Below are 26,766 nucleotides of genomic sequence, written 5' to 3' on the forward strand. Positions count from 1 at the left end.
TATTTACTGCGCTTACTATGTGTAAAGCACTGTTCTCTCCCTTCAGCCGTATTTATTGAGTGCTTACTGGGTGCAGAGCACTGTACTAAGCGGTTGGCCTCCTTTTTCATCTTTTTAAATAATAATAATAATAATGATACTGGTACCAATCAATCAATCGTATTTACTGTGCTTACTATGTGTGAAGCACTGTTCTCTCCATTCAGCCGTATTTATTGAGCGCTTACTGGGTGCAGAGGACTGTACTAAGCGCTTAGCCTCCGTTTTCCTCTTTTTTAATAATAATAATAATAATAATGATAGCATATATTAAGTACTTACTACGTGCAAAGCACTGTTTAGTTGTGAGCCGCCTTCGCGGCTATTAATAATAACTATGATGGTATTTGTTTTTGTGAATGGCCTGTTAATGGTATTTGTTAAGCGCTTACTATGTGTAATCAATCAGTTAATCGTATTTACAGCGCTTACTATGTGTAAAGCACTGTTCTCTCCATTCAGCCGTATTTATTGAGCGCTTACTGGGTGCAGAGCACTGTACTAAGCGCTTAGCCACCGTTTTCCTCTTTTTTAATAATATTAATAATAATAATGATAGCATATATTAAGTACTTACTACGTGCAAAGCACTGTTTAGTTGTGAGCCGCCTTCGCGACAATTAATAATAACTATGATGGTATTTGTTTTTGTGAATGGCCTGTTAATGGTATTTGTTAAGCGCTTACTATGTGTAATCAATCAGTTAATCGTATTTACAGCGCTTACTATGTGTAAAGCACTGTTCTCTCCATTCAGCCGTATTTATTGAGCGCTTACTGGGTGCAGAGCACTGCACTACGCGCTTGCCTCCTTTTTCATCTTTTTTAATAATAATAATAATAATAATAATGATACTAGTACCAATCAATCGTATTTACTGCGCTTACTATGTGTAAAGCACAGTTCTCTCCATTCAGCCGTATTTATTGAGCGCTTACTGGGTGCGGAGCACTGTACTAAGCGCTTGGCCTCCTTTTTCCTCTTTTTTAATAATAATGATAGCATATATTAAGTACTTACTATGTGCAAAGCACTGTTTAGTTGTGAGCCGCCTTCACGGTTATTAATAATAACTATGATGGTATTTGTTTTTTGTGAATGTCTTGTTAATGGTATTTGTTAAGCGCTTACTATGTGTAATCAATCAATCGTATTTACTGCATTTACTATGTGTAAAGCACTGTTCTCTCCATTCAGCCGTATTTATTGAGCGCTTACTGGGTGCAGAGCACTGTACTAAGCGCTTGGCCTCCTTTTTCTTCTTTTTTAATAATAATAATGAGAGCATATATTAAGTACTTACTATGTGCAAAGCACTGTTTAGTTGTGAGCCGCCTTCGCGGCTATTAATAATAACTATGATGGTATTTGTTTTTTGTGAATGGCCTGTTAATGGTATTTGTTAAGCGCTTACTATGTGCAAAGCACTGTTCTCTCCATTCAGCTGTATTTATTGAGTGCTTACTGGGTGCAGAGCACTGTACTAAGCGCTTGGCCTCCTTTTTCATCTTTTTTAATAATAATAATGATACTAATACTAATCAATCAATCGTATTTACTGCGCTTACTATGTGTGAAGCACTGTTCTCTCCATTCAGTCGCATTTATTGAGCGCTTACTGGGTGTAGAGCACTGTACTAAGCGCTTGGCCTCCGTTTTCCTCTTTTTTAATAATAATAATAATAATGATAGCATATATTAAGTACTTACTATGTGCAAAGCACTGTTTAGTTGTGAGCCGCCTTCGCGACCATTATTAATAACTATGATGGTATTTGTTTTTTGTGAATGGCTTGTTAATGGTATTTGTTAATCGCTTACTACGTGTAAAGCACTGTTCTCTCCATTCAGCCGTATTTTTTGAGCGCTTACTAGGTGCAGAGCACTGTACTAAGCGCTTGGGAAGTACTCATAGTAACTTGCTATTATGATGATGATGGTATTTGTTAAGCGCTTAATAAATGCTATTATTATTATGATGATGGTATTAAGCGCTTACTATGTACAAAGCACTGTTCTAAGCGCTGGGGAGGTTACAAGGTGATCAGGTTGTCCCACAGGGGGCTCACAGTCTTAACGCCCATTTTCCAGATGAGGAAACTGAGGCCCAGAGAAGTGAAGTGACTTGCCCAAAGTCACACAGCTGACAAATGGCAGAGGTGGGATTTGAACCCATGACCTCTGACTCCAAAGCTCGTGCCCTTTCCACTGAGCCACGCTGCTTCTGTTTAAGCGCTTACTATGTGTAAAGCACTGCTCTATCCATTCAGTCGTATTTATTGAGCGCTTACTGGGTGCACTGTACTAAGCGCTTGGGAAGTACAGTTGTCAGCTGTGTGACTGCACAAGTCACTTCAATTCTCTGGGCCTCATAATAATAATGGCATTTATTAACCGCTTACTATGTGCAAAACACTGTTTTAAGCGCTGGGGAGGTTACAAGGTAATCAAGTTGTCCCATGTGGGGCTCACAGTCTTAATCCCCATTTTGCAGATGAGGAAACTGAGGCACAGAGAAGTTAAGTGACTTATACAGCTGACAAGTGGTGGAGGAGGGATTAGAACCCACTACCTCTGATTTCCAAGCCCGTTCTCTTTCCACTGGGCCATGCTGCTGCTTTAATGGTTAATAGTATTTGTTAAGCGTTTACTATGTGCCAAGCACTGTTTTAAGCGCTTGGGGGGGATACAGGGTGTTCAGGTTGTCCCACGTGATGATGATGATGATGGCATTTATTAAGCGCTTACTATGTGCAAAGCACTGTTCTAAGCGCTGGGGAGGTTACAAGGTGATCAGGTTGTCCCACGAGGGGCTCACAGTCTTCATCCCCATTTTACAGATGAGGGAACTGAGGCCCAGAGAAGTGAAGTGACTTGCCCAAAGTCACACAGCTGACAAGTGGCGGAGTTGGGATTTGAACCCATGCCCTCTGACTCCAAATAACGGTAGTATTTTTTAAGCGCTTAGTGTGTGCAAAGCACTGTTCTAAGCGCTGGGGGGGATACAAGGTGATCAGGTTGTCCCACGAGGGGGCTCAGTCTTAATCCCCATTTTACAGATGAGGTAACTGAGGCCCAGAGAAGTGAAGCAATTTGCCCAAAGTCACACAGCTGACAAGTGGCGGGGCAGGATTTGAACCCATGACCTCTGACTCCCAAGCCTGGGCTTTTTCCAGAGCCACAATGCTTCCAGACTGTGAGCCCGTTGTTGGGTAGGGATTGGCTCTATCTGTTGTACTTCCCAAGCGCTTAGTACAGCGCTCTGCACACAGTAGGCGCTCAATAAATACGCCTGAATGAGTGAATGGGCACGTGAATTGGGGGGGGGGGCGGCCATTTGCTCCACAACATGGCGGCCCGGGTTCGCCCACCACACAGGGTGGGCGGCCAAGGAGGTGGGCGGCCCGCCCGCCCGCGCTCTGATTGGTCGGCCGGGGAGGGCCCCGGATGTAGCCCTCGCTTCTGATTGGCTGAGGCCGCGTGCGGCGGGCTGAGGGAGGAGGCGGGAAGGAGCCCGCTTGCCCTCAATCAAGATGGCCGCCCTCAGGCAGCCATTACTACCCTGAGGAGACAGAGACCCGAGCTGGGCCCAGGCGCCATGGCCTTGTTGGCGGCGCTGTGCAGGAGGCTGGAGCCCACCAGACCCGGTAACACGCTCCCCTCACTCCCCCTATTTGCTTGGAATGAAGGAATGAGTGAATAATAATAATAATGGTGTTTTGTTAAGCGCTTACTATATGCCAATCACTGTAGTAAGCGCTGGAGAGGATACAAGGTGATCAGGTTGTCCCACGTGGGCCTCACAGTTCTTCACCCCCATTTTACAGGTGAGGGAACTGAGGCCCAGAGAAGCTAATAGTAATAATGATGGTATTTGTTAAGCGCTCACTATGTGCAAAGCACTGTTTTAAGCGCTGTGGAAGATACAGTCTTCACCCCCAGTTTGCAGATGAAGGAACTGAGGCCCAGAGAAGTTAATGATAATAATGATGATGGCATTTGTTAAGCGCTTACTATGTGCAAAGCACTGTTTTAAGCGCTGGGGAGGATACAATCTTCACCCCCATTTTACAGATGAGGGAACTGAGGCCCAGAGAAGCTAATAATAATAATGATGGCATTTGTTGAGCGATCACTATGTGCAAAGCACTGTTTTAAGCGCTGGGGAGGATACAGTCTTCACCCCTATTTTACAGATGAGGGAACTGAGGCCCAGAGAAGTTAATGATAATAATGATGATGGCATTTGTTAAGCACTTACTATGTGCAAAGCACAGTTCTAAGCGCTGAGAAGGATACAGTCGTCACCCCCATTTTACAGATGAGGGAACTGAGGCCCAGAGAAGCTAATAATAATAATGATGGCATTTGTTAAGCACTCACTATGTGCAAAGCACTGTTCCAAACGCTGGGGAGGATAGAGTCTTCATCCCCATTTTACAGATGAGGAAACTGAGGCCCAGAGAAGGTAATAATAATAATGATGGCATTTGTTAAGCGCTTACTATGTGTAAAGCACTGTTCTAAGCGCTGGGGAGGTTACAAGGTGATCAGGTTGTCCTACGTGGGCCTCACAGTCTTCACCCCCATTTTACAGATGAGGGAACTGAGGCCCAGAGAAGCTAATAATAATAATGATGATGGCATTTGTTAAGTTCCTACTTTGTGCAAAGCACTGTTCTAAGCGCTGGGGAATTTACCAGGTGATCAGGTTGTCTCACGTGGGCCTCACAGTCTTTATCCCCATTTTACAGATGAGAGACCTGAGGCACAGAAAAGCTAATAATAATAATGATGGCATTTGTTAAGCGCTTACTCTGAGCAAAGCACTGTTCTAAGCTCAGGGGAAGTTACAAGGTGATCAGGTTGTCCCCCGGGGGGCTCACAGTCTTCTTCCCCATTTTCCAGGTGAGGGAACTGAGGCCCAGAGAAGCTAATAATAATAATGATGGCATTTGTTAAGCGCTTCCTATGTGCAAAGCACTGTTTTAAGTGCTAGGGAGGATACAGTCTTCACCCCCATTTTGCAGATGAGGGACCTGAGGCCCAGAGAAGCTAATAATAATAATGATGATGGCATTTGTTAAGCGCTTACTATGTGCAAAGCACCGTTTTAAGTGCTGGGGAGGTTACAGGGTGATCAGGTTGTCCCACCTGGGGCTCACAGTCTTCACCCCCATTTTGTAGATGAGGAAACTGAGGCACAGAGAAGCTAATAATAATAATGATGGCATTTGTTAAGCACTCACTATGTGCCAAGCACTGTTCCAAGCACTGGGGAGGATACAGTCTTCACTCCCATTTTACAGGTGAGGGAACTGAGGCACAGAGAAGTTAATGATAATAATGATGATGGCATTTGTTAAGCACTTACTATGTGCAAAGCACTGTTCTAAGCACTGGGGAGGATACAGTCTTCATCCCCATTTTACAGATGAGGGAACTGAGGCCCAGAGAAGTTAATGATAATAATGATGGCATTTGTTAAGTGCTTACTATGTGCCAAGCACTGTTCTGAGCACTGGGGAGGAAACAAGGTGATTAGGTTGTCTCACGTGGGGCTCACAGTCTTCATCCCCATTTTACAGATGAGGGAACTGAGGCCCAGAGAAGCTAATAATAATAATGATGGCATTTGTTAAGCGCTCACTATGTGCCAAGCACTGTTCTAAGTGCTGGGGAGGATACAGTCTTCACCCCCATTTTACAGATGAGGGAACTGAGGCCCAGAGAAGTTAATGATAATAATGATGATGGCATTTGTTAAGCACTTACTATGTGCCAAGCACTGTTGTAAGCACTCGGGAGGATACAAGGCGATCAGGTTGTGCCATGTGGGGCTCACAGTCTTCATCCCTATTTAATAATAACAATAATGATGGCGTTTGTTAAGCGCTTACTATGTGCCAAGCACTGTTTTGAGCGCTGGGGAGGATACAAGGCGATCAGGTTGTCCCACGGGGGGCTCACAGTCTTCATCCCCATTTTAATAATAATAACAATAATGATGGCGTTTGTTAAGCGTTTACTATGTGCCAAGCACTGTTCTGAGCGTTTGTGAAGCGCTTACTATGTGCCGAGTACTGCTCTAAGCGCTGGGGAGGAAACAAGGAGATCAGGTTGTCCCACGGGGGGCTCACAATCTTCATCCCCATTTTAATAATAACAATAATGATGGCATTTAGGTGCTTACTATGTGCCAAGCACTGTTCTGAGCGCTGGGGAGGAAACAAGGCGATCAGGTTGTCCCACGGGGTGGCTCGCAGTCTTTATCCCCGTTTTATTAATAATAATAATAATGATGATGATGATGATGATGATCCTCTCCCCCTCGTCCCCCCTCCATCCCCCCATCTTACCTCCTTCCCTTTCCCACAGCACCTGTATATATGTATATATGTTTGTACAGATTTATTACTCTATTTATTTTACTTGTACATATCTATTCTATTGATTTTATTTTGTTAGTATGCTTGGTTTTGTTCTCTGTCCCCGCCTTTTAGACTGTGAGCCCACTGTTGGGTAGGGACTGTCTCTATATGTGGCCAATTTGTACTTCCCAAGCGCTCAGTACAGTGCTGTGCACACAGTAAGCGCTCAATAAATACGATTGATGATGATGATGATGATGATGATGATGGCGTTTTTTAAGTGCTTACTATCGATCCCATCTCTCCCCAGGCCTCCGCTTCACGGCCGCCTCGGCCCCCTCCCAACCGGCCGCGGAGCCCGACGGGGAGACCCAGGAAAATGAGAGGATCGCCCCGGAATTCACCAACCGCAATCCCCGCAACTTGGAGCGCTTGGCGGTGGCCAGGAAAGAGCGGGGCTGGGCTACCGTCTGGCCCAAGCGCCAGTTCTGGCATCGGTGGGTGGTCTGCCCTTCCTCCGCTTGGGCACGTGCCCGTTTTCACTCATTCATTCATCCAGTCGTATCTATCTGTGCGCAGAGCACTGTACTAAGCGCTTCGGAAGTACAGGTTGGTAACAGTCTCCCCCTTCTAGACCGTGAGCCCGCCGTCGGGTAGGGACCGTCTCTCTATAGGTTGCCAACTTGTACTTCCCAAGCGCTTAGTACAGTGCTCTGCACACAGTAAGTGCTCAATAAATACGACTGAGTACGATTGATACCAAGCGCTTGGGAAGTGCTCAATAAATACGATTGATACTAAGCGCTTGGGAAGTACACATTTTTGACACCGTCCTCCGCAGCCTGATTGAAAACCAAAAGAAAGTTCTCCCCTTCAAGTACCAAAGAGGAATCGACGGGGTTTTTTTTAATATGGTATCTGTGATGGGCTTACTACGTGATAGGAACTGTACTAAGCGCCGGGGTCGGGACGGAATAGGTTGGACACCCTCCCCGTCCCGCCTGGGGCTCGCGATCCGAATCCCGGTTTGGCAGATGAGGGAACCGAGGCACCCCCCGCAAGCGACGGGACTCGCCCCAGGTCGCACGGCGGACAAGTGGTGCTGCGTGGCTCAGCGGAAAGAGCCCGGGCTTTGGAGTCAGAGGTCATGGGTTCAAATCCCGGCTCCGCCAGTTGTCAGCTGGGTGACTTTGGGCAAGTCATTTCACTTCTCTGGGCCTCAGTGACCTCATCTGGAAAATGGGGATGAAGACTGTGAGCCCCGCATGGGACAACCTGATCACCTTGTAACCTCCCCGGCGCTTAGAACAGTGCTTTGCACATAGTAAGCATTATTATTATTATTAAGTGGTGGAACCGGCATTAGAACCCAGTCCTTTCATTCATTCATTCAATCGTATTTATTGAGCGCTTACTGTGTGCAGAGCACTGGACTAAGCGCTTGGAAAGTACAGGTTGGTAAAAGTCTCCCCTTTCTAGACTGTGAGCCCGTTGTTGGTTAGGGACCGTCTCTATATGTTGCCAACTTGTACTTCCCAGGCGCTTAGTACAGTGCTTTGCACACAGTAAGTGCTCAATAAATACGATTGAATGAATGAATGAATGAATATAGAGCCGGTCCCTCCCCAATAGCGGGCTCACAGTTGAAATTAGACATCAGGGGAAGGTGTCTGATTAGAGAATTTTGAATCGTAGAGAATTTATTTAGAGAATTTTAAATCGTAGAGAATGTATTTAGAGAATTTTGAATCGTAGAGAATGTATTGAGAATTTTGAATCGTAGAGAATGTTTTAAAAGAATTTTGAATCTTAGAGAATGTATTAAGAGAATTTTGAATCGTAGAGTGTATTAAGAGAATTTTGAATCTTAGAGAATTTATTAAGAGAATTTTGAATCTTAGATTATTACTCTATTTATTTATTTTATTTGTACATATTTCCCCTTCTAGACTGTGAGCCCGCTGTTGGGTCGGGACCGTCTCTCTATGTTGCCAACTTTTACTTCCCAAGCGCTTAGTACAGTGCTCTGCACACAGCGCTCAATAAATACGATTGAATGAATAAATGAATATAGAGCGGGTCCCTACCCAGTAGCGGGCTCACAGTTGAAATTAGATGAAAGGGGAAGGTGTCTAATTAGATAATTTTGAATTGTAGAGAATTTATGTAGAGAATTTTGAATCGTAGAGAATTTATGTAGAGAATTTTGGATCATAGAGTATTTATTTAGAGAATTTTGAATCTTAGATTATCATTCTATTAATTTACTTATTTTATTTGTACATATTCCCCCTTCTAGACTGTGAGCCCGCTGTTGGGCTGGGACCGTCTCTCTATGTTGCCGACTTGTACTTCCCAAGCGCTTAGTAGAGTGCTCTGCACACAGCGCTCAATAAATATGATTGAATGAATGAATGAATGAACATAGAGCCGGTCCCTACCCAATAGCGGGCTCACAGTTGAAATTAGATGGCAGGGGAAGGTGTCTAATTAGAGAATTTGGAATCGTAGAGAATTTATTTAGAGAATTTGGAATCGTAGAGAATGTATTTAGAGAATTTGGAATCGCAGAGAATGTATTTAGAGAATTTGGAATCGTAGAGAATTTTGAATCATAGAGAATGTATTTAGAGAATTTTGAATTGTAGAGAATGTATTTAGAGAATTTTGAATCTTAGAGAATTTATTAAGGGAATTTTGAATCTTAGATTATCACTCTATTTTATTTGTACATATTCCCCCTTCTAGACTGTGAACCCGCTGTTGGGTCGGGACCGTCTCTCTACTTTGCCGACTTGTACTTCCCAAGCGCTTAGTACAGTGATCTGCACACAGTCAGCGCTCAGTAAATATGATTGAATGAATGAATGAATATAGAGCCGGTCCCTACCCAATAGCGGGCTCACAGTTGAAATTAGACGGCAGGGGAAGGTGTCTAATTAGAGAATTTTGAATCGTAGAGAATTTATTTAGAGAATTTGGAATCGTAGAGAATTTATGTAGAGAATTTGGAATTGTAGAGAATGTATTTAGAGAATTTTGAATCGTAGAGAGTTTATGTAGAGAATTTTGAATCGTAGAGAATTTATATAGAGAATTTTGAATCGTAGAGAATTTATTTAGAGAATTTTAAATCGTAGAGAATGTATTTAGAGAATTTTGAATCTTAGATTATCACTCAATTTATTTATTTTATTTGTACATATTCCCCCGTCTAGACTGTGAGCCCGCTGTCAGGTCGGGACCGTCTCTCTATGTTGCCGACTTGTACTTCCCAAGCGCTTAGTACAGTGCTCTGCACACAGTCAGCGCTCAATAAATACCATTGAATGAATGAATGAATGAACATAGAGCCGGTCCCTACCCAATAGCGGGCTCACAGCTGAAATTAGACGGCAGGGGAAGGTGTCTAATTAGAGAATTTTGAATCATAGAGAATTTATTTAGAGAATTTGGAATCGTAGAGAATTTATGTAGAGAATTTGGAATCGTAGAGAATTTAAGAGAATTTGGAATCATAGATAATTTATTTTGAGAATTTTGAATCAGAGAATTTATTAAGAGAATTTTGAATCGTAGAGAATTTTGAATTGTAGAGAATTTATTTAGAGAATTTTGAGTCGTAGAGAATTTATTTAGAGAATTTTGAATCGTAGAGAATTTAAGAGAATTTTGAATCTTAGATTATTTCTAGACTGTGAGCCCGCTGTCGGGTCGGGACCATCTTTCTATGTTGCCAACTTGTACTTCCCAAGCGCTTAGTACAGTGCTCTGCACACAGTCAGCGCTCAATAAATACAATTGAATGAATGAATGAACATAGAGAGCCAGTCCCTACCCAATAGCGGGCTCACAGTTGAAATTAGACGTCAGGGGAGGGTGTTTAATTAGAGAATTTGGAATCGTAGAGAAATTATTTAGAGAATTTGGAATCGTAGAGAATGTATTTAGAGAATTTAGAATCGCAGAGAATGTATTTAGAGAATTTGGAATTGTAGAGAATTTTGAATTGCAGAGAATGTATTTAGAGAATTTGGAATCGTAGAGAATGTATTAAGAGAATTTTGAATCTTAGAGAATTTATTAAGGGAATTTTGAATCTTAGATTATCACTCTATTTTATTTGCACATATTCCCCCTTCTAGACTTTGAGCCCGCTGTTGGGCCGGGACCGTCTCTCTATGTTGCCAACTTGTACCTCCCAAGCGCTTAGTACAGTGCTCTGCACACAGCCAGCGCTCAATAAATACCATTGAATGAATGAATGAATGAACATAGAGAGCCGGTCCCTACCCAATAGCGGGCTCACAGCTGAAATTAGACGGCAGGGGAAGGTGTCTAATTAGAGAATTTTGAATCGTAGAGAATTTATTTAGAGAATTTGGAATCGTAGAGAATTTATGTAGAGAATTTTGAATCGTAGAGAATTTATATAGAGAATTTTGAATCGTAGAGAATTTATTTAGAGAATTTTAAATCGTAGAGAATGTATTTAGAGAATTTTGAATCTTAGATTATCATTCAATTTATTTATTTTATTTGTACATATTCCCCCGTCTAGACTGTGAGCCCGCTGTCGGGCCGGGACCATCTCTCTATGTTGCCAACTTGTACTTCCCAAGCGCTTAGTATAGTGTTCTGCACACAGCCAGCGCTCAATAAATACCATTGAATGAATGAATGAATGAACATAGAGAGCCGGTCCCTACCCAATAGCGGGCTCACAGTTGAAATTAGACGTCAGGGGAAGGTGTCTAATCGGAGTCCGGCCTTCCTGCCCGCGGAGCGGCCAAATCGGTCACACGCGTTAAACGAATCCCGTCGACTCCCCCGTTGGGATTTCCCCCCAGATGGCACGAATTCATTCATTCATTCATTCAATCGTATTTATTGAGCGCCAACTGTGCGCAGGGCACTGTACTAAGCGCAAATAGCCGGTGTCTCACCTCGGGTCCGTTCTCTTCCCGCCCCGCCGCAGGCTGAGCGTGGCGCGGAGCCAGCATCACGTCACGGCGTCGGTGGAGCACTGCAACGGGTACACAGTGGTGTCGGCCTCCACCCGGGAGTGGGCCATCAAGAAGCACCTGTACAGGACCAGGAACGTAGTGGCCTGCGAGAACGTCGGCCGGGTGCTGGCCGGCCGCTGCCTGGAGGCGGGGATCAACTTCGTGGGCTTCCAGGCCACCCCTTGGGAATACTCCTCCCCGTCGGTGCGTCCGGAGGGAGGGACGGTCCTTTCATTCATTCAGTCATTCATTCATTCATCCAGTCGTATTTATCGAGCGCCTTCAGCACCGTACTAAGCACTTGGGAAGGACAAGTCGGCATCATCAATCAATCAATCAATCAGTCGCGTTTATTGAGCGCTTACTGCGTGCAGAGCCCTGTACCAAGGGCTTGGGAAGTACAAGTTGGCAACATATGTTTGTACAGATTTATTACTCTACTTGTCCATATTTACTCTTCTGTTGATTTTAATGATGTGTCTTTAGCTTTAATTCTGTTTGTTCTGACGACTGTCCTCATGTTTGGTTTTGTTGTCTGTCTCCCCCTTCTAGACTGTGAACCCGCTGTTGGGTAGGGGCCGTCTCTAGATGTTGCTAACTTGGACTTCCCAAGCGCTTAGTACAGTGCTCTGCACACAGTAAGCGCTCAATAAATACAATTGAGTGAATGAATATAGAGACGGTCCCTACCCAACAGCGGGCTCACGGTCTAGAAGGGGGAGACAGACAAGAAGACGGAACATAGTAACAAAATCAAATAAATAGAATATGTACAAATAAATAAGTAAATAGAGTAATAAATCTACATCTGTATATAAGTATAAATCTGTATATAAGTACAAACTTATATACAGGTGCTGTGGGGAGGGGAAGGAGGTAAGGCTGGAGGGGATGGGGAGGGGGAGGTCCTCATAGGGATGCTTGGGCGAGCTGGACCGTCTGCCGGTCGGTTGGCCTTTTCTGCCTCCTCACTCATCTTCCCGTCAGTTAATAATAATAATGATGGCATTTATTAAGCGCTTACTATGTGCAATAATAATAATAATGATGGCATTTATTAAGCGCTTACTATGTGCAAAGCACTGTTCTAAGCGCTGGGGAAGTTACAAGGTGATCAGGTTGTCCCACGGGGGGCTCACAGTCTCAATCCCCATTTTACAGATGAGGTCACTGAGGCACAGAGAAGTGAAGTGACTTGCCCAAAGTCACACAGCCGACAGTTGGCAGAGCCGGGATTTGAACCCATGACCTCTGACTCCAAAGCCCGGGCTCTTTCCATTGAGCCGCACTGCTTCTCCAAAGCACTGCCCTAAGCACTGGGGAGGTCACAAGGTGATCAGGTTGTCCCATGGCGGGGGGAGCTCCCAGTCTTCATCCCCGTTTTACAGATGCGGTCACGGAGGCCCAGAGAAGTGAAGCGACTTGCCCAAAGTCACACAGCTGACAATTGGCGGAGCCGGGATTGGAAGCAGCTTGAGGGGAGGGAGCCCATCCGCTAGGCCGAGTGCTCTGCACAGAGTAAGCACTCACCAAAGACCAGGGGTCGGCGGCGGGACTGTGAGCCCGCTGTTGGGTAGGGACTGTCTCGATATGTTGCCAACTTGTACTGCATAGTAAGTGCTTAATAAATGCCATTGTTATTATTATTATTATTATTCCCAAGCGCACATCCACCAAGCTCGCTCTCTTCCGCCCTTCCAAGCCCTACTGAGAGCTCACCTCCTCCAGGAGGCCTTCCCACACTGAGCCCTCTCCTTCCTCTTCCCCTTCTCCCCCTCCTTCCCCTCCCCACAGCACCTGTATATATATATATATATATATATATATATATATATATACACACACATATATACGTGTATATATATATGCATATATACATGTATATATATATATATATATATATATACATATACATACTTTCCCAGGGGTGGAGATGTATATATGTATATATAGACACGTATATATGTATATACACATCTACACACACATATATACATATATGTGTGTCTATATATACATATATGTATATATAGACACGTATACATGTATATATACATCTATACATACATATACACATCTATATACATATATATGTATATATATGCACACACGTATATATGTATATAGATGTGTATATGTATATAGATGTGTATAGATGCATACATGTATATATACATATATGTGTTTATATATATGTGTGTGTGTGTGTGTATATATACACATATATATGTATATATGTATATATACATATATACATCTCCACCCCTGGGAAAGTCAGGCCGCGACAAATCCAAGATGACAAATCCAAGACGACGTCGGCCGCAGAGGCAATAGCGGCATATTCCCAACTTCGGGCCGGCTGGCTAGCCGAGAGTGCGATAGCACTGTGAGCCCACTGTCGGGTAGGGACCGTCTCTATATGTCGCCAGCTTGGACTTCCCAAGCGCTTAGTACAGTGCTCTGCACACAGTAAGCGCTCAATAAATACGTTTGAATGAATGGATGAATGAATAGGTGGATTATAGGGCAGAAAAGTTTTGGGGGTCGCTTGGGGGGGTTTTTTTTCCGTCCGCGGAGTGTCCGTCCGCGTCTGCAGGGCTGATTTAATTCATTCAATCGTATTGAGCGCTTACTGCGTGCAGAGCGCTGTACTAGGCGCTTGGGAAGTCCAAGTTAATCACTTGCTTTCTCTCCGCCGACCCCAATCTTTTAACCAGATGCAACGACTTTTAAAAGCTATGACGGAAGGTGGAGTAGAGTTGAAGGAGCCTCAGAGAAGCTGGGAGAAGTGTAGTAGCAATAGTAATAATGGCATTTATCATTATTCATTCAGTCAGTCATATTTATTGAGCACTTACCGCATGCAGAGCGCTGTACTAGGCGCTTGGGAAGTCCAAGTTAATCACTTGCTTTCTCTCCCCCAATTTTTTGACCAGATGCAACGACTTTTAAAAGCTATGGCGGAAGGTGGAGTAGAGTTGAAGGAGCCTCAGAGAAGCTGGGAGAAGTGTAGTAGCAATAGTAATAATGGCATTTATCGTTATTCATTCATTCAATCGTATTTATTGAGCGCTTACTGCATGCAGAGCGCTGTACTAAGCACTTGAGAAGTCCAAGTTAATCACTTGCTTTCTCTCCCCCGATCTTTTGACCAGATTCAACGACTTTTAAAAGCTATGACGGAAGGCGGAGTAGAGCTGAAGGAGCCTGAGAGAATCTACGAATAAATTGAAATTGTACGTTCCCCGGGCTTTTTGTTCGTTGGTTTGTTTTGTGCCGAGACATCGGTGGGTGCTCTTCAGTTAATAACCACTCATATAGGGCAGCGGGACCCTAAGGCTTATAATTCATTCATTTAATCATATTTATTGAGCGCTTACTGTGTGCAGAGTACTGTACTAAGCGCTTGGGAAGTACAAGTCGGCAACATGTAGAGGCGATCCGTACCCAACAGCGGGCTCACAGTCTAGAAGGGGGAGACAGACAACAAAACATATTAACAAAATAAAATAAATAGAATAAATATGTACCAATAAAACACAAATAGTAGGAATAATAAGTGTAGTAGTAATAGTAATAATGGCATTTATCATTATTCATTCAATTGTATTTATTGAGCGCTTACTGTGGGCAGAGCACTGTACTAAGCGCTTGGGAAGTACAAGTCGGCAACATCTAGAGGCGGTCCCTATCCAACAGTGGGCTCACAGTCTAGAAGGGGGAGACAGACAACAAAACATTAACAAAATAAAATAAATAGAATAAATATGTACCAATAAAACACAAATAGTAGGAATCATAAGTGTAGTACTAATAGTAATAATGGCATTTATCATCATTCATTCAATTGTATTGATTGAGTACTTACTGTGTGCAGAGCACTGTACTAAGCGCTTGGGAAGTACAAGTTGGCAACATGGAGAGATGGTCCCTACTCAACATGAATGTAGCCGCGGAACCCTCTTCTCATTCATTCAATGGTATTTATTGAGCGCTTACTGTGTGCAGAGCACTGTACTAAGCGCTTGGTAAGTACAGGCCGGCAACACATAGAGGCAGTCCCTACCCAACAGCGGGCTCACAGTCTACAAGGGGCAGACAGACAACAAAACAAAACATATTAACAAAATAAAATGAATAAATATGCACCAATAAAACACAAATAGTAGGAATAATAAGTGTAGTAGTAATAGTAATAATGGCATTTATCAATCAGTCAATTGTATTGATTGAGTGCTTACTGCGTGCAGAGCACTGTACTAGGCGCTTGGGAAGTCCAAGTTGGCAACATATAGAGGTGGTCCCTACCCAACGGCGGGCTCACAGTCTAGAAGAGGGAGACAGACAACAAAACAAAACATATTAACAAAATAAAATAAATAGAATAAATATGTACAAATAAAACACATAGTAGGAATAGTAAGTGTAGTTGTAATAGTAATAATGGCATTTATCGTCATTCATTCAGTCATATTCATTGAGCACTTACTGCGTGCAGAGCACTGTACTAAGCGCTTGGGAAGTCCAAGTCGGCAACATAGAGAGACGGTCCCCACCCAACAGCGGGCTGTCCATCTAGAAGCGCTCAGTAAGTATGAATGAACAGGTGGGGTGAATCGGAGCCGCACTGGTTTCAGGGGATAACGTGGGAAGGGGGTCTGTAGTGGGGGTGACAATAATGGCATTTGCTAAGCGCTTACTATGTGCAAAGCACTGATAATAATAACGGCATTTGCTAAGCGCTTACTATGTGCAAAGCACTGTTCTAAGCACTGATACTAATAATAATGTCATTCATTAAGCGCTTACTATGTGTAAAGCACTGTTCTAAGCACTGATAATAATAATAATGGCATTTGCCAAGCGCTTACTATGTGCAAAGCACTGTTCTAAGCGCTGATAATAATAATGTCATTTGTTAAGCACTATGTGCAAAGCACTGTTCTAAGCGCTGATAATGATAATGGCATTTGCTAAGCGCTTACTATGTGCAAAGCACTGTCCTAAGCACTGATAATAATGGCATTTGCTAAGCGCTTACTATGTGCAAAGCACTGTTCTAAGCACTGATAATAATAATGGCATTTGCTAAGCGCTTACTATGTGCAAAGCACTAGTAATAATAATGATGGCATTTGCTAAGCGCTTACTATGTGCAAAGCACTGTTTTAAGCACTGATAATAATAATAATGGCATTTGCTAAGCGCTGACTATGTGCAAAGCACTGTTCTAAGCACTGATAGTAATAATGGCATTTGCCAAGCGCTTACTATGTGCAAAGCACTGATAATAATAATAATGGCATTTGCCAAGCGCTTACTATGTGCAAAGTACTGTTTTAAGCACTGATAATAATAATGGCATTTGTTAAGTGCTTACTATGTGCCAAACACTCTTCTAAACACTGGGGGGATACAGGGTAATCAGGTGGTCCCTCATGGGGCTCACAGTCTTCATCCCCATTTTCCAGATGAGGTCACTGAGGCCCAGAGAACTGAAGTGACTCTCCCAAAGTCACACAGCTGACAGGTGGTGGACTTGGGATTTGAACCCATGACCTCCGACTCCAAAGCCCGGACTCTTTCCACTGATCCTCGCCGCTTCTCTGACAGGATTTATGTACACATGTGCGATTGATTTATATTGATGTCCGTCTCCATTAGCCGTCAGCTGGTGGTGGGCAGGGAATGCAAAGTCGGTTTACTCATTCAGTGGTACTTATTGAGCGCTTACCATGTGCACAGCAGTGTACTAAGCGCTTGGGAAGTACAGGTTGGCAACAACTAGAGACGGTCCCTACCCAACAGTGGGCTCACGGCCTAGGACTATGTTATAAGCACTCGCTAGGTGTGAGGCACTGTACTGAGCGCTTGGGAAGTACAGGTTGGCAACATCTAGAGACAGCCCCTACCCAACAGCGGGCTCACGGTCTAGGACTATGTTATAAGCACTCGCTAGGTGTGAGGCACTGTGCTAAGCACCTGGGGTGGGCTTTACTGCTCACCTGTAAGGGGCAGGGGTGGTGTTTAAGACTGTGAGCCCCAGGTGGGACAGCCTGATGAGCTGGTTTCTCCCACAGCACTTAGAACAGTGCAGTGTTGTTATTATTACTATTAATAACAGATAGCATCATTGTGATCATTAGTTATTGGGTAGCAAGGAGGGAGGAGGAGGGCAGGGAGGAGGAAGAGGAGGGAGAGAAGAAGGAAGAGGAGGACAGGGAGGGGAAGGAGGAGGAGGAGGATGGAGAGGAGGAGGAGGGAAGGAGGTGGAGAAGGAAGAGGGCAGGGAGGGGAAGGAGGAGGAAGAGGGGGACAGGGAGGAGGAGGACAGAGGGGGAGGATGGAGAGGAAGCTGGAAGGAGAAGGAAGAGGGCAGGGAGGGGAAGGAGGAGGACAGGGAGGAGGAGGACGAAGGGGGAGGATGGCGAGGTGGGGGAGGATGGAGAGGAGGTGGGAAAGAGAAGGAAGAGGCAGGGAGGGGAAGGAGGAGGAGGGAAGGAGAAGGAAGAGGAGGGCAGGGAAAGGAAGGAGGAGGAAGAGGAGGAGGACAGGAAGGAGGAGGAGGGAAGGAGGCGGAGAAGGAAGAGGGCAGGGAGGGGGAGGAGGAGGAAGAGGAGGACAGAGGGGGGAGGATGGGGAGGAGGAAGGAGGAGAGAAGGAAGAGGAAGGCAGGGAGGGGAAGGAGGAGGAACAGGAGGATAAGGAGGAGGAAGAGGGGGAGGACAGGGAGGAGGAGGGAAGGAGAAGAAGGAAGAGGAGGTCAGGGAGGGGAAGGAGGAGGAAGAGGAGGTCAGGGAGGGGAAAGAGGTGGAAGAGGAGGACAGGGAGGAGGAAGAGGGAAGGAGGTGGAGAAGGAAGAGGGCAGGAAGGGGAAGGAGGAGAAGAGGAGGACAGGGAGGGGAAGGAGGAGGAAGAAGGGGACAGGGAGGAGGAGGAGGGAAGGAGAAGGAAGAGGGCAAGGAGGGGAAGGAGGAGGAAGAGGAGGACGGATGAGGGAGGAGGAGGGCAGAGAGGAGGAGGAGCGCTGGGGATGGCTGGATGGGAGCCAGCTGGGCGAGGGGGCGGGGCCGGGCTTGGCGGCTCCCTGCTCCGCACCACCACCGGGCTCCCTGCTCAGTGCATCGGGCTCTGAACTCCCTGCTCGGTGCTCCCACCTCCTTGCTCCAGACTCCCCGCTCCCTGCTCTCTGCTCTTCCCGCCCCTTGCTCCGTGCTCCCAGCCCTGGGCTCCCTGCTCGTTGCATGGTGCTCTGAACAGTTTGCTCTCTGCTCTGCTCTCTGGGCTCCCTGCTCATTGCATTGTGCTCCAAACACCCCGCTCCCTGTTCTGTGCTCCCACCTCCTTGCTCCAAATTCCCCGCTCCCTGCTCTTCCTGCCCCTTGCTCCGTGCTCCGTGGTCCGCACTCCCTGCACGGCTCTCTGTGCTCCCTGCTAATTGCCTGCGTGCTCTGAACTCCCCGCTCTGTGCTCCCACCTCCTTGCTCCAAACCCCACGCTCCCTGCCCCGTGCTCTCTGCTCTTCCTCCCCCTTGCTCCGTGCTCCCTGCTAATTGCACCGTGCTCTGAACACCCTGCTCCAAATTCCGCTCTTCCTGCCCTTTGCTCTGTGCTCCCACCTCCTTGCTCCAAATTCCGCTCCTCCTGCCCCTTGCTTTGTGCTCCCTGCTCTGCTCTCCATGCTCCCTTCTAATTGCACCGTGCTCTGAACATTGTGCTCCCACCAACTTGTTCCAAATTCTGCTCTTCTTGCCCCTTGCTCTGTGCTCCCACCTCCTTGCTCCCAATTCCGCTCCTCCTGCCCCTTGCTCCCAGCTCTGTGCTCCCTGCTCCGTGCTCCCACCTTCTTGCTCCCAATTCCGCTCCTCCTGCCCCTTGCTCTGTGCTCCCACCTCCTTGCTCCAAATTCCGCTCTTCCTGCCCCTTGCTCCCTGCTCCCTGCTCTGTGCTCCCACCTTCTTGCTCCCAATTCCGCTCCTCCTGCCCCTTGCTCTGTGCTCCCACCTCCTTGCTCCAAATTCCGCTCTTCCTGCCCCTTGCTCCCTGCTCCCTGCTCTGTGCTCCCACCTCCTTAGTCCAAATTCCGCTCCTCCTGCCCCTTGCTTCGTGCTCCCTGCTCTGTGCTCCCACCTCCTTGCTCCCAATTCCACTCCTCCTGCCCCTTGCTCTGTGCTCCCAGCTCTGTGCTTCCTGCTCTGTGCTCCCACCTCCTTGCTCCCAATTCCTCTCCTCCTGCCCCTTGCTCCCTGCTCCCAGCTCCGTGCTTCCTGCTCTGTGCTCCCACTCCTTGCTCCCAATTCCGCTCCTCCTGCCCCTTGCTCCTTGTGCTCCCTGCTCCGCGCTCCCTGCTGATTGCACCGTGCTCCCAGCCCTTGTCCCTCCTTTGTCCATTTTGTGCCATGGACGTGGGCGCAGAGCGTTTCGAGCAGTGTCTGCCCCTCCTGCAGCAGGTCCTGCCCAGGGCCCGCTTCCTCAGTAAGCCGGGCCCCGGGGTCCCCCTGCCCCTCCCCGGGCAGCCACCCCATCCCCGGGCCCCCTCGGCACCAACGGTGCCAGGCCTAATGGGAAAAGGCCGGGCCTGCCCCAACAAGGCCTGGGTTCAAATCCCCCCTCCGTCACCCTGACCGAGTCACTTCCCTTCTTCTCCGGGCCTCGGTCCCCTCATCTGCGAAATGGGGGCTCCTCGATAACCGCCCTCCCCCCCGCTTAGAGCCCGCTGTTGGGTCGGGACCGTCTCTCTATGTTGCCAACTTGGACTTCCCAAGCGCTCAGTACAGTGCTCTGCACACAGTGAGCGCTCGATAAATACGATTGAACGAAAGTGGGTCCCACTTGCGGCGTGGCTCAGTGGAAAGAGCCCGGGCTCGGGAGCCAGAGGTTATGGGTTCTAATCCCGGCTCCGTCACTCAGCTGTGTGACTGTGGGCAAGTCGCTTCACTTCTCTGGGCCTCGGTGACCTCATCTGTAAAATGGGGGTTAAGACCGTGGGCCCCACGGGGGACAACCTGATCACCTTGTATCCCCCCCAGCGCTTAGAACAGTGCTTCTCCCCCTTTTAGACTGTGAGCCCACCGTTGGGTAGGGACTGTCTCTATATGTTGCCAACTTGTACTTCCCAAGCGCTTAGTACAGTGCTCTGCACACAGTAAGCGCTCAATAAATACGATTGATTGATTGATTGCTTTGCACATAGTAAGCGCTTAAATGCCATTATTATTTTTATTATTTTTTTATTACTTTGTGCTCCGGGCCTATCTACCCCAGTGCCTAGTGCAGTGCTGGGCACATAGCACTGTATTAAGCGCTTGCTATGTGCAAAGCACCTTTCTAAGCGCCGGGGAGGTTACAAGGGGATCAGGTTGTCCCACGGGGGGCTCACAGTCTTCATCCCCATTTTCCAGGTGAGGTCACTGAGGCCCAGAGAAGTGAAGCGACTCGCCCAAAGTCACACAGCTGACAGTTGGCGGAGCCGGGATTTGAACCCGGGACCTCTGACTCCAAAGCCCGGGCTCTTTCCGCTGAGCCAAGCTGCTTCTCCAGAGCTCCGTGCACCCTAAGGTCGATACGGACAGGGAACGTCGCCTGCCCATTCTGTTGTATTGGACTCTCCCAAGCGCTTAGTACAGTGCTGTGCTCTGTAAGCTTGTGAGGGGCAGGGAAAATCATCCATTAAGGCCGTTGGATTCTCCCAATCTCTTAGCGCTCTGCACACAGAAGGTGCTCAATAAGTACAATTCATTCATTCATTCAATTGTATTTATTGAGCGCTTACTGTGCCTGCCCATTCTGTTGTATTGGACTCTCCCAAGCGCTTAGTACAGTGCTGCGCACTGTAAGCTTGTGAGGGGCAGGGAAAATCATCCGTTAAGGCTGTTGGATTCTCCCAATCTCTTAGCGCTCTGCACACAGAAGGTGCTCAATAAGTACAATTCATTCATTCAATTGTATTTATTGAGCGCTTACTGTGCCTGCCCATTCTGTTGTATTGGACTCTCCCAAGCGCTTAGTACAGTGCTGTGCTCTGTAAGCTTGTGAGGGGCAGGGAAAATCATCCGTTAAGGCCGTTGGATTCTCCCAATCTCTTAGCGCTCTGCACACAGAAGGTGCTCAATAAGTACAATTCATTCATTCATTCAATTGTATTTATTGAGCGCTTACCGTGCCTGCCCATTCTGTTGTATTGGACTCTCCCAAGCGCTTAGTACAGTGCTGTGCTCTGTAAGCTTGTGAGGGGCAGGGAAAATCATCCGTTAAGGCCGTTGGATTCTCCCAATCTCTTAGCGCTCTGCACACAGAAGGTGCTCAATAAGTACAATTCATTCATTCATTCAATTGTATTTATTGAGCGCTTACCGTGCCTGCCCATTCTGTTGTATTGGACTCTCCCAAGCGCTTAGTACAGTGCTGCGCACTGTAAGCTTGTGAGGGGCAGGGAAAATCATCCGTTAAAGCCGTTGGATTCTCCCAATCTCTTAGTGCTCTGCACACAGAAGGTGCTCAATAAGTACAATTCATTCATTCATTCAATTGTATTTATTGAGCGCTTACTGTGCCTGCCCATTCTGTTGTATTGGACTCTCCCAAGCGCTTAGTACAGTGCTGTGCACTGTAAGCTTGTGAGGGGCAGGGGAAATCATCCGTTAAAACCGTTGGATTCTCCCAATCTCTTAGCGCTCTGCACACAGAAGGTGCTCAATAAGTACAATTCATTCATTCATTCAATTGTATTTATTGAGCGCTTACCGTGCCTGCCCATTCTGTTGTATTGGACTCTCCCAAGCGCTTAGTACAGTGCTGTGCTCTGTAAGCTTGTGAGGGGCAGGGAAAATCATCCGTTAAGGCCGTTGGATTCTCCCAATCTCTTAGCGCTCTGCACACAGAAGGTGCTCAATAAGTACAATTCATTCATTCATTCAATTGTATTTATTGAGCGCTTACTGTGCCTGCCCATTCTGGTGTATTGGACTCTCCCAAGCGCTTAGTACAGTGCTGTGCTCTGTAAGCTTGTGAGGGGCAGGGAAAATCATACGTTAAAGCCGTTGGATTCTCCCAATCTCTTTGCGCTCTGCACACTGAAGGTGCTCAATAAGTACAATTCATTCATTCATTCAATTGTATTTATTGAGCGCTTATTGTGCCTGCCCATTCTGTTGTATTGGACTCTCCCAAGCGCTTAGTACAGTGCTGCGCACTGTAAGCTTGTGAGGGGCAGGGAAAATCATCCGTTAAGGCTGTTGGATTCTCCCAATCTCTTTGCGCTCTGCACACAGAAGGTGCTCAATAAGTACAATTCATTCATTCAATTGTATTTATTGAGCGCTTACTGTGCCTGCCCATTCTGTTGTATTGGACTCTCCCAAGCGCTTAGTACAGTGCTGTGCTCTGTAAGCTTGTGAGGGGCAGGGAAAATCATCCGTTAAGGCCGTTGGATTCTCCCAATCTCTTAGCGCTCTGCACACAGAAGGTGCTCAATAAGTACAATTCATTCATTCATTCAATTGTATTTATTGAGCGCTTACTGTGCCTGCCCATTCTGTTGTATTGGACTCTCCCAAGCGCTTAGTACAGTGCTGCGCACTGTAAGCTTGTGAGGGGCAGGGAAAATCATCCGTTAAGGCTGTTGGATTCTCCCAATCTCTTAGTGCTCTGCACACAGAAGGTGCTCAATAAGTACAATTCATTCATTCATTCATTCATTCAATCGTATTTATTGAGCGCTTACTGTGTGCAGAGCACTGTGCTAAGCGCTTAGGAAGTACAAGCTGCTTCCCATTTCCCAAATTGGTACTGAACCTGAGCGCTTTTGGGCTTCCGGGATCCGTTCCGTGTTTTACGTCATTTTAGGGATCGTGAGCCCGCCGTCGGGTAGGGACCGTCTCTCTATGTTGCCAACTTGTACCTCCCAAGCGCTTAGTACAGTGCTCTGCACCCAGTAAGCGCTCAATAAATACGATTGAATGACGGAATATTTGCCATGGGGCTGAGTATTCGGAAGCGGGCGGGGGCCGCGATGACCCTGTGATGGTTTTTCCTGTTTTTTCCCGCCGCAGGCCTGGACATCGAGTTCACCGGTTTACGATCCAGTTCCTCCCCAGGCCAGCGGCCCAGGTAAAATGGGAAGCGTCCGGTGGCGTCCAATAAGTGCTCGCCCAAGCGCGGGCCCTAATGGAAGAGGCCTGGGAATCTGAGGACCTGGGTTCTAAACCCGGCTCCTCCACTTGGCTCCTGCGCGGCCTCGGGCGAGTGACTTCGTCCGTTCATTCGTTCAGTCGTATTTATTGAGCGCTCACTGTGTGCAGAGCACTGTACTGAGCGCTTGGGAAAGCCCAATATTATAATAAGCAGACGCATTCCCTGCCCGCAGTGAGCTTCACTTCTCTGAACCTCTGACCTTGGGCGAGTCACTTAGCAGAGAAGCAGCGTGACTCGGCGGAAAGAGCCCGGGCTTGGGAGTCAGAGGTCATGGGTTCGAATCCCGGCCCTGCCGCTTGTCAGCTGTGTGACTTCGGGCAACTCACTTCACTTCTCTGTGCCTCAGTCCCCTAATCCGTAAAATGGGGGTGAAGACTGTGAGCCCCACGCAGGACAACCTGATCATCTTGTATCCTCCCTAGCGCTTAGGACAGTGCTTTGCACAAAGTAATAATAATAACAATAATGATGGCATTTGTTAAGCACTTACTATGTGCAAAGCACTGTTCTAAACACTGGGGAGGATACCAGGTGATCAGGTTGTCCCACGGGGGGCTCACGGTCTTCATCCCCATTTTACAGATGAGGTAACTGAGGCTTAGGGAAGTTAAATGACTTGCCCAAGGTCATGTGGCGGAGTCGGGATTCGAACCCGTGACCTCTGACTCCAAAGCCCGTGCTCTTTCCACTGAGCCACGCTAACAAATGCCGTCATCATTATTATTAGCTTCTTTGTGCCTGTTCCCTCATCTGGAAAATGGGGATGAAGACTGTGAGCCCCCCCTTGGGACAACCTGATCACCTTGTATCCTCCCCAGCGCTTAGAACAGTGCTTTGCACATAATAAGCGCTTAATAAATGCTCTCATTATTATTATTAGCTTCTCTGTACCTCAGTGACCTCAACTGTAAAATGGGGATGAAGACTGTGAGCCCCCCGTGGGACAACCTGATCACCTTGTGTCCTCCCCAGCGCTTAGAACAGTGCTTTTCACATAGTAAGCTCTTAACAAATGCCATCATTATTATTATTATTACCTCCTTTGTAAAGCAGCAGTTAAGATTACGAGCCTTACATGGGACAGGGACCGTGTCCGACCCTGTTATCTTCTATAATAATAATGGCATTTATTAAGCGCTTACTATGTGCAAAGCACTGTTCTAAGCGCTGGGGAGGTTAGGTTGGTACAGTACTCGTCTGTATGTAGCAATCAATCAATTGTATTTATTGAGCGCTTACTCTGTGCAGAGCACTGTACTAAGCGCTTGGGAATTACAAGTTGGCAACATATAGAGATGGTCCCTACCCAACAGTGGGCTCACAGTCTAGAAGACTAGTCCTAGTCTAGTCCTAAAGTGCTCAGTACAGCGCTCTGCGCCCAGTAAGCACCAGATAATCAATCAGCAATCAATCAATCGTATTTATTGAGCGCTTACTGCGTGCAGAGCACTGTACTAAGCGCTTGGGAAGTACAAGCTGGCAACATCTAGAGACAGTTCCTACCCAACAGTGAGCTCTCAGTCTAGAAGACTAGTCCTAAAGTGCTCAGTACAGCGCTCTGCGCCCAGTAAGCACCGGATAATCAATCAATCAATCGTATTTATTGAGCGCTTACTGCGTGCAGAGCACTGTACTAAGCGCTTGGGAAGTACAAGCTGGCAACATCTAGAGACAGTCCCTACCCAACAGCGGGCTCACGGTCTAGAAGGGGGAGACAGAGAACAAAACCAAACATACTAACCAAATAAAATAAATAGAATAGATAGGTACAAGTTAAATAAATAAATAAACGGGTAAATGCCGTTGACCGGCTGATTGAAGGGAATCCGCCATCTGGAATAGCGTTGGGTTTGTAAGCCTATTGTCGAGGGGGCAACTTGTACTTCCCAAGCGCTTAGTACAGTGCTCTGCACACAGTAAGCGCTCAATAAATACGTTGGATGGATGGATGGTTGGAGGGTGATTGTCTTCGGGCCCGGGCAAGATAGCCGCTTTTTTCCGACAGCCTCTTCGATTCGCCAGCGGAGTGGTACGCGAAGATGCGACCGAATATTCGTCTGTTCACCGTGTGCCAGATTGGTAAGGTCCTCCGGTCGTCGCGGTGATTACGCCAGTGGGCATAGCGCCTTCTCTCAATTCAATCAATCGTATTTATTGAGCGCTTACCGCGTGCAGAGCACTGTACTGAGCGCTCGGGAAGTCCAAGTTGGCAACATAGAGAGACGGTCCCTACCCAACAGTGGGGCCCCGTGGATGCGTTGGCCGTAGTTACTTTAGAAAGGGTTGGGAATTCCCTGGATCGCGTGACTTATCCCAGGCTCGGCTGTTTTTCCCCTTGGTTCATCCATTGAGCGCTTACTAAACGCTTGGAAAGGACAATTCGGCCACGGAGAGGGACGATCCTGAGCCCACTGTTGGGTAGGGACCGTCTCTATACGTTGCCAACTTGTACTTCCCAAGCGCTTAGTACAGTGCTCTGCACACAGTAAGCGCTCAATAAATACGATTGATTGATCCCTGCCCAGCCAAGGGCTCACAGTCTAGAAAGGGGAGACAGACAACGAAACAAATAGGCGGGCATCAAGAAGGAACCTTCGGTATGTTATCGGGTGTCTCCGAGAGAAAACGTGGCCGATCAATCAATCCATCGTATTTATTGAGCGCTTACTGTGTGCAGAGCACTGGACTAAGCGCTTGGGAAGTCTGAGTTGGCAACATATAGAGGCAGTCAATCAATCAATCGTATTTATTGAGCGCTTACTGTGTGCAGAGCACTGGACTAAGCGCTTGGGAAGTACAAGTTGGCAACATATAGAGACAGTCAATCAATCAATCAATCAATTGTATTGAGCGCTTACTGTGTACAGAGCACTGGACTAAGCGCTTGGGAAGTACAAGTTGGCAACATATGGAGACAGTCAATCAATCAATCAATCGTATTTATTGAGCACTTACTGTGCGCAGATCACTGTACTGAGCGCTTGGGAAGTCCAAGTTGGCAACATATAGAGACAGTCAATCAATCAATCAATCAATCAGTCGTATTTATTGAGCGCTTACTGTGTGCAGAGCACTGGACTAAGCGCTTGGGAAGTCCAAGTTGGCAACATATAGAGACAGTCAATCGATCAATCAATCAATTGTATTTATTGAGTGC

The 26,766-nt window shown here is 46.7% G+C and overlaps 2 protein-coding genes across 3 annotated transcripts in view; both read left to right on the top strand.

Moving 5' to 3' along the window:
• The first annotated feature begins 3,498 nt into the window (after nt 1-3,498).
• Nucleotides 3,499-23,485, top strand: MRPL18 (mitochondrial ribosomal protein L18). Of its 2 annotated transcripts, XM_038767753.1 has the most exons (5): nt 3,588-3,687; nt 6,722-6,908; nt 11,390-11,621; nt 14,573-14,653; nt 23,468-23,485. In XM_038767753.1, exons 1-4 carry the CDS (start codon nt 3,639-3,641, stop codon nt 14,642-14,644), a joined length of 540 nt encoding a protein of 179 aa, XP_038623681.1. In that variant the 5' UTR covers nt 3,588-3,638; the 3' UTR covers nt 14,645-14,653; nt 23,468-23,485. The 2 variants fall into 2 exon arrangements, with proteins under 2 accessions (XP_038623690.1, XP_038623681.1); XM_038767762.1 differs by lacking the exon at nt 23,468-23,485 and having other exon boundaries at nt 3,499-3,687; nt 14,573-14,665.
• The window catches only part of PNLDC1 (PARN like, ribonuclease domain containing 1), a 41,560-nt gene continuing 31,757 nt past the window's right edge, over nt 16,964-26,766 (top strand). Inside the window, exons 1-3 of the mRNA XM_038767742.1 lie at nt 16,964-17,045; nt 23,468-23,525; nt 25,615-25,688. Of these exons, the coding sequence (XP_038623670.1) occupies nt 17,036-17,045; nt 23,468-23,525; nt 25,615-25,688 (142 nt within the window). The 5' untranslated portion in view covers nt 16,964-17,035. The remainder of the gene's footprint in view (nt 17,046-23,467; nt 23,526-25,614; nt 25,689-26,766) is intronic.

This window comes from Tachyglossus aculeatus, chromosome 2, assembly GCF_015852505.1.
Source record: "Tachyglossus aculeatus isolate mTacAcu1 chromosome 2, mTacAcu1.pri, whole genome shotgun sequence".
NCBI classification, from domain to species: domain Eukaryota; kingdom Metazoa; phylum Chordata; class Mammalia; order Monotremata; family Tachyglossidae; genus Tachyglossus; species Tachyglossus aculeatus.